The sequence below is a fragment of the Monopterus albus genome, unplaced genomic scaffold (genome assembly GCF_001952655.1).
Source record: "Monopterus albus unplaced genomic scaffold, M_albus_1.0 scaffold2.1, whole genome shotgun sequence".
NCBI classification, from domain to species: domain Eukaryota; kingdom Metazoa; phylum Chordata; class Actinopteri; order Synbranchiformes; family Synbranchidae; genus Monopterus; species Monopterus albus.
This window is the reverse complement of record NW_018127882.1, coordinates 6,184,455-6,192,241: the sequence shown is the minus strand read 5'-3', so window position 1 is coordinate 6,192,241 and position 7,787 is coordinate 6,184,455. Positions and strand designations below refer to the sequence as shown.

At 39.9% G+C, this 7,787-nt stretch overlaps 2 protein-coding genes across 3 annotated transcripts in view; both read right to left on the bottom strand.

Moving 5' to 3' along the window:
* Nucleotides 1–406, bottom strand: part of vegfba (vascular endothelial growth factor Ba) — a gene marked incomplete at its 5' end in the record, with an annotated part of 14,260 nt that extends 13,854 nt beyond the window's left edge. The window contains one exon of the mRNA XM_020591469.1: nt 368–406. Within this exon, the coding sequence (XP_020447125.1) occupies nt 368–406 (39 nt within the window). The remainder of the gene's footprint in view (nt 1–367) is intronic.
* A 2,955-nt stretch (nt 407–3,361) lies between these two features.
* The window catches only part of dnajc4 (DnaJ (Hsp40) homolog, subfamily C, member 4), a 7,717-nt gene continuing 3,291 nt past the window's right edge, over nt 3,362–7,787 (bottom strand). Inside the window, exons 2-7 of one of the 2 annotated variants that reach the window (XM_020594086.1) lie at nt 6,771–6,895; nt 6,553–6,643; nt 5,978–6,159; nt 5,116–5,277; nt 4,700–4,786; nt 3,362–4,575 (exon numbers count right to left, since the gene is read on the bottom strand). In XM_020594086.1, the coding sequence (XP_020449742.1) occupies nt 4,482–4,575; nt 4,700–4,786; nt 5,116–5,277; nt 5,978–6,159; nt 6,553–6,643; nt 6,771–6,862 (708 nt within the window). In that variant the 5' untranslated portion in view covers nt 6,863–6,895 and the 3' untranslated portion in view covers nt 3,362–4,481. The remainder of the gene's footprint in view (nt 4,576–4,699; nt 4,787–5,115; nt 5,278–5,977; nt 6,160–6,552; nt 6,644–6,770; nt 6,896–7,787) is intronic. The other variant, XM_020594079.1, reaches the window with a different exon arrangement.

The window sequence follows — 7,787 nt, the reverse complement described above, 5'->3', positions numbered from 1 at the left end:
GGGGGGTGCTTCTACAGCATAAAATTCGTTTGTGAAAGGTGCCTTATATAAAAGGAGCACAGAATTAAGACAGTGCCAGGAGAAACGCCACAATGTGGCTATAAAGTAATTACTGAGTAGCACAGATAAAACATAACAACCTGCAGGACCATAATCGTGTTTTTCCTTTCACAGTGACAAGTGTCATTGACCTAGGGGATAATGTCCATAAAAACAAACTCACGTTAATTAACACAAGAGTGAGTTGGGCCTAATTGATTAATCAGTCAATATAAGGTGGAAATAAGCCGCACAAGCTCATGGTTGACGGCAGGCTGACCACTTCAGCAGTCCTCTGAGGTCAAATGGTCTATATATAGGTTCATACCTTGGCATGAGACGTCGGTATTCTGGTGAGCAGCAGGGATTACATTCCTAGAATAACTTGAACCATAAATCCCATTGTGCAGGAGTCAAAGGGGAGCGCAAAAATGTTTTTGGATCAAAAACAGAAAGACGAAGGTGGCTTGTCCAGCTGTCTCCTTCCTTCGGCTCTGTGTACGATTAAAGGCGCAGAAGTCCTGCTTTCATTCTCCAGTCTCCCTCCTTTGAAAGGACTCCCAGGGTGGCATCGTCAGTGTTAGAATAAAAACTTTATTTTGTTGCATTTGGCACCAAAAGGGTGTCTGAATTATTTTAGGAATCAGCTCCCAACGTGAACTCTAATAATAGTTTATATTGTTAGTGAGACACTGGAGCAGGCTGTTGTCAAAAGCCTATATAGACAATCAAAACAAGTCATTATTTAATATAGAGCCTCACCGTGGCACCACAGCCTTCAAATCTTGATATTTTGGTGACTGGTGACAGGTATATAAACTTTGAGTGATTACATTTATTTAGTGATTACATTTATTTCTGGGTGTCGTCAGTGTATTGGTCCTGATCCCAGGAAACTGGTCCGGGGGTAGCGTGACTGGAGGATCATCCAGACTCCCGCTGAAACATGGTGCGATTAGAAAATCATCTGTTTGGCTGAAAAAAGGACGTTTATCCAGTAGGATCCGAAGCTTTGGCCCGACGTGCAGAGGGACAGTGCTGCATATCCCTCTCCCTGGCTCGGTCACAATCTCTCCACACCGTCGCTCCCCGTGAAAATGTGACGTGTCCCCTCCAGGCGCATCTTCCTTTTTTTATCTTCTTATAAATAAACCTAGAATAACATCCTCCACTAGCACGGCAGCACAACTACAGCAGAGGCGGTAGAGCAGCAGGGTATTCCGTAGACAGACAGAGAGCTGCGAAGGCAGGAGCCTTCATGAGCTGTAGTGATCGGTTTCCTCGTTTCCTTTGCCCTTGAGACGCACGGAGCGTAGCCATTGCACTGCCAAATTTTTCCAAATGGGACAGGCGCACTGGGTACAGGTGCAGCGTCTATACTGGTCGCACAATGGGGGTCAGTGGGGCTTCAGAGGCCCCTTGCATGTGGGGGACAGGGATTTAGCTGCCCCTGAGGTCATGTCCATGTAGTTACTTCTGGAAATTTGAGAGTTTCAGTAGATTGATTCTACAATTAAAAACTAGTAAAACACACAACATATATACGAGGGTGACACATTCAAGCAAAATCCCAAATAAATGAGTAGAAATAAAAACAAAAGCATGGGTCACTGATTAATCTGGCGATTATTTATCTTTTTATTCATATAATGTCAAAAAATTTGGAAAAATGCCCATTTTGACTTTCTAGAGTCAAAGGCAGTGTCTTCAAATATCTTGTTGAATCCAACCAATAAATCAAAAGATATTCAATTTATTCTCATGTTTTTACCAATAAATCAAAAGATATTCAATTTATTCTCATGTTTTACAAAGAAAAGGATCCCCTCCTCAAACTGAAGATGGAACCAGAAAATGTTGGTGATTTTTGCTTCAGTTGTCAGTTAATTTTCTATCAGTGAACTGACCAGTGATTATTGAATGGCTTAATGTGTAAGAATATGTCGAATACAGCAACAGAATGTGTTTTGGAAGAATGTTTCCTCCCTCGAACAAAGGGCACTAAAGCTGTTCTGGAGACACTTCACTAAAAGGTCTGTTCACTTTGTGCTAGTTTTTCCTTTAAATGGTCACCCATCTGTAAGTTGAGTCTACAATTTAAAGTGATTCTAGAACTAACATCACTAAATTAGTTGACATAAATCAATAGATAAATTGCTTGTGCCGTTTGTTAAGGCAAAGTGCCAGAATATTCACTGGGTTTACTTATATCTTATAGTAAACTCAGGGTTTTGTTTTGTAAACTGCTGACTGGGCAAAACAAGCAATGTGAAGATATCACTTTGGAAGCTGTGAAAAGGAAACTTCCAAATTTTCTAACATTTTTATAGAAAAGAAATTAAGTAGAGTAACTTTAACAGAGAAATTAAAATAGGAAAACTTCCAATATTTATAAAAATGTAACCATCTGATGTCAGGAGGTGGGTTGTTGTCATTTTAAGGGGACTCATGTTACAGACATACAGCAACTCTCACAGATCTACAACCCTGTGGGGAGAAACTGCATTTGCATTATATTATGACACTCACTGCCTCCAGTCAGGTTAGTAGTTTCTCAAAAGCCTTTCTGGGATAGGATCACATCAAACAAAGTGTAAAGGTCTGAGGCTAAAGTTGTTATTGACTGTATATTTTCCCACTATTACATAATAAAGCAGGGTATGCATGTCAGACACACGGAGGGTTATTTCATTGCATGACTTGATACACTTTTCATTTGCAGCTCATTAAACTGAAGATAAAAGTAATTAAAAGCCTTTTCATAGCTGGTTTTTCCTGTGTAGTAGCAGCCTTGTCTTCTATCTGTGTGTGTGTGTGAAGGCCAGCTGACACACCAGAATCCCGGTCATTATAGTGTGCTTGTGTTATGACAGCGCACTCACGCCACATGGGTATGAGGGTGTCTGTATGCTAAGGGAGGACATGTTATTTCCTGCTTGGGACCAGGGCTGCTGGTGAGAAGACAAATGAGAAGAAAAATAGCAACAAAACCTTTCCCTAAAACATAATTCACATGGTGAATCGGGGATTTCATAAATCCAATCTATACTTGTACAAGTATTCTTTAATAAGCTCTTGAAACCAAGCCTCATTTCCATGGTGTCAGCAGAGTAAATGTAATGTCTTAAATGAAAGTGAGCTTTCATGCAAGTGTATAGAAATAAACATGTTCTGCTAAATCAATTTTCAGTTAATCACATCTGCAGCTCCAGATGTCAGATCACGAGGTTGTCAGGAGCTGCTCAAATTTACTTTCAGTTGTTGAAATGCAGTGTCTGGAGGTAGTTCTGTACTATATAACCAGAACAAACAGAACCAACAGAAGTAATGATGAGAAAAGGCTGAATCTTTAATCATCTGTCACTGCCTTGCCTTAAGGAATCAGGCAAGGTGGTCCAACACACCTCTAATATCTAAAAACTGAGGAAAAACAGTAAATATTTGAAGGAACCACAATAATATCAATTATTTAGATTTTCAAATGAATAAATTACTTTATGAGTTGGCTGTTGTTGTACAGTACATGCGAGCATTTCTACAGCAACCGGAGAAGAGTTGGACAGTGATGTCCCCAGCTGGGAATCATAAATAGGCCCAATAGTTTCCATCACTTAATCTAAAAACATTTTGCACATTATACTGCTCGCTTCACAACTGTCCACCTGAATAAAGTAGGGGTGGCTGTCGGATAGGCGGTAGGGAGGGTGGTTCGATCCCCGACTTCTCCGGTCCATGTCGAAGTGTCCTTGAGCAAACACTGAACCACTCTGAGCGATATCACAGGTGTGTGCTTGTGTGGGTAAATGGTGTAAAGCACTTTGACTGCACTTCAATGTGTGGAAAAGCACTATATAAGACCATTTACAACAAAGTGAAGCTCATAAATCCCAGGAGAACCTTATGTGTGCAACCCAAGATATTATGTTCATTTAGCACTAAAAATTGCACTGTCTCGTCATGTTAGCTCATCTGCTATTAAGTCGCTGTCACCTGAGAGCCCTGCATGTTGTGTACCACTAACACAATTAGGCAGATGACAAAAAAATGTTTCTCTGGGTTCATTAGAGGAAGACTGACAGCACTCATTAAGCTCCTTTAGACAAACAGTGAAAAAGCTCTGAGATCTGTACTTCTTACAGTCCAACCAAAGCAAAGATGCTACCAACTACTGTATAACGGTTCATTTAAAAACAGCCCCAAACTAATATACAGCATAGCTTAGTTACAAATTAATACCTCTGCAACCTGTTGAAACCCTGCCACATCACACCTAGAGCACATCAGCTCCTCAGCATCACATCTGAGGGCCAATGCAGGCACTTTCACATGTTAAATAGGTCAGAAAACAACTTTAAATTCCTAAAAGTATCACATTCAGTCTGCTGCCTTCCTCCTGCTGTCTCTTCGAACTCTATCGTCACCGAGCACAGCTGGAGACACTCCTACTTGTCCACGCCACTTGGAATTTTGTATTTCTCCAGGAACTCAGCATGTTTCTGCCGGAGGATTTCTGTTTGTTTCTTAAAACCGTTGATTCTGGAAAACAGCACAGAAGACATCTTAGGACTCAGCTTCATATTCAAGTTAAAAACTGAAACAAATTTACTGTGAGCAGCGCAGTGGGCATTCAAAGAGAAGAAGAAAAAAAAAATGTAATCACCTTGCCCTCTCTTTGGATTCATTATAGATTTGTGTGATGATTCTGTCTTTCTCATCCATATAATCATTGTGAACTTGTTTCAGTTTTCTGAAAGAGTTGGAGAAACACAAGTTAAAACACAATGGACAGAATAACTTTACTTAAAAACTGGCTGCACAGCAGGCATGCTGTAAGCTCAGTTGTATTTATGAGGTTGTACAGCTGTTTAAACAGCTCTCCAGATCACAAAAACGTAAATCTTCACAAATGGAAGTGGCAGAGAGTCTGTGTGTGAAAACAAACACAAGGACACAAGACACATGGCACAGAGACACATCCACATACAGTCCCAATCATCTGAATGTGACTGTCCAGCAAAGAAAACACAAGTGTAACGAGTGGTCAAAACACACTGAGTACCAGTGCAGCGTTTTTACCTGAAGAGAACCATATGGCTTGTGATGCTGAGCGCCACAGCAATGATGCAGTACCCCACCAGTCGGAGGTTGTCCTTCCTCTTCTGCTGTTGTTGCTTTGCCGTCATCTTCTGTGCACGATGAAACTGCTCCCAGTAACGCATGTTGTTCTGGGCAGTTGTACTGGTGGTGAAGTAGTTGAAGACAGGCCAGGATTGATGACATTAAAAACAGAGGAGGGTCAGACGGTGCCAAACTTAAAGCCAGACTTCACCTAGAAATGCTAGTGGGAAGCCTTAAAGACTCAATGTATTTTGAGGAACAGGTTCATGTATTGAGGACTTGCATATATTTTATGTGATCTGTGTGTTTTTAGTTGTGAAATGTCAAAGACAAATTTCCACTGCATTATGTATAAAAACCATTTTCCGATTCGTCCACCTGGTTGTTAGAAAACTGTTTTGATGGTACATGTCAAAGCGATATGTTGCACGGGGCCACAACAAAGGGCAGAGTACATAGAGTTGAACAAAATCTGAAAGGTGAAACTATTCAGCACTCCCAGTGATGAAATCCAAAATTTGTGGTAAGTTAATGAACAGCTTTGTTTTTCTTCTGTGGGAAGGTACAGAGGTGACTCTTTCCTTCAGGATCACTGCAGAGGTGGAGGTTTCAGATTTGCTGTCTTCCCAAGAGCATGAAGAACTGTGAGTGTGCTATAGCAAGCAAAACCAAGCCACATGCACAGTATTCAAATTAATCATACATCTTCTCCTGCATTAATTTCTGCAGAAAAACATCAGTTCAATTTTCTTCTGCCCAAACAGTTTGGGGTATGGAGGAGAAAAGTACAATAACTCTGACAGATTGTGCGCATCCTCACCTGGTTCTGTAGCTGGTGTGACTGAAAGTAGATCCGAAGGGCTGGCTCCCACTGTATGGGTGTCTGATTTTGAAGTCGTACTCTTTCCTGCTCAGGTCTTTGCTCAGAACTCGGTAGGCCTCGCTCAGCTCCACAAACTGGCTGTGCAGTGCTGGGTTCGATGGGTCAGTGTCAGGGTGCAGCTGCAGTTACATACGATGGTCACACAGTAATGATGAAGTCCACTCATCAAACCAACCAATGAACCAAGAAATATTCTTGTGTTTATGTGGACGTGTATACTTTAACAAAACATGTTCTTACCTTCTCTGTTAAACAAACGCAGGCATATGCACAGTTTGCACTTATCATGCTTATTTGTTTTTTTGGCAACTTGTTTCACCTCTCAATTATGTTAAAACCGCAGGGTAAGTACACATGTCCATCCTTATTTACACTAGAAACCACAATACTCAGAGTCAGGAAGCCCACTGTGGGAAAAGTTAACAAGTAAAAAGTAGGCTTTGCAAGGCTGCCCTCCTGTGGCCAGACACTTTTATTTAAATGCACAGTGTGTTAACAAAGGAGGACTTTACCTTCTTAGATTTATGAAGAAAAGCATTTTTAATTTCCTCCATGCTGGCATCAGATTTGACTCCCAGGAGATCATAGTAGTTCACAGCTGTTCTGTGGTGAGAAAGCAGATAACTCAAAAACAGACATTCAGATGTGTACACAGAAGCACACATAAAGAATCACTCGGCTGTTTTCAGTCATTCTGATTCAATTCAGCACACACACACAAAAATCCTACCTTTGTGTGTAGCTCAGGGAGAGCCACCGCAGTGCACCCTTGCAGCACCAGAGACAGTTCTGACATAGTCGCAGCTGAGACTCCAGCTGCATGATGGAAAATTACTGAGGCTCCACACAGAGGACCTGTACAGAGAGGATAAATGCAATGTCAGCACTGTACGAAGGCAGAAGAACATTTTAAACCACAATATTAACTACTACTACTGGAACTGTCTGGACCAATGAGATGATTAAACTATTTGTTTCAGAAGGTGACTGTTCTATTGTTGCATTATAGTAAGGCACAATCCTAGATTATGACACAGTATGAATATCTCTTTAAAATAATTTTGGCTGCTAGGAACAAAGGTATGACACAGAAGTGGCTGCAGGTAAACCTCCCAGCCATACTCAACTGGATTTCAATTGTTAATAAAATAAATTGTGTGGACTACCTGATTTTAAGTTTAAGACTACTACATAAGCAATATGTAACATAATTTGAAAAGAAAATGCAAATAATGTGTTTTATTATCACTTAACCTGAGGATTATTTTTATACTATATGAAACATCAAAAAACAGCTGAATAGTTTTACTGAATGTTTACGTCAACCCCCAAATATTCAGTTTACAGTGATATCTGACAAAGAAAAACATTTCTCATTTGCAAATGTGTTGGCATTTTTACACTATTTTGTTTGAAAAATGACTGAAACCTATTAAACTATAAAAAGTTTCCAATTATTTTTGACCAGTAAATGAATCAACTAATTGGCTATAATTTTAATATGAATATAAGATATAACTTATTGAATACGTCACAGAAAACCCCTGATATTGTATAGTTAGTGTTATCCATGTATTCTACAACATTTTGCATTTAAATACATTGATAAAATTAGTTTAAAATAAAGAAATACACAGTTGGAAAAAAAGTACTTAATTAAAAATTAACAGTTTTTTTTGTCTTTACCTTTCAGTGTGTTTCTACTGAAAATGTTAAGGATAATCACAATCACCTTTATTTGGCCAAG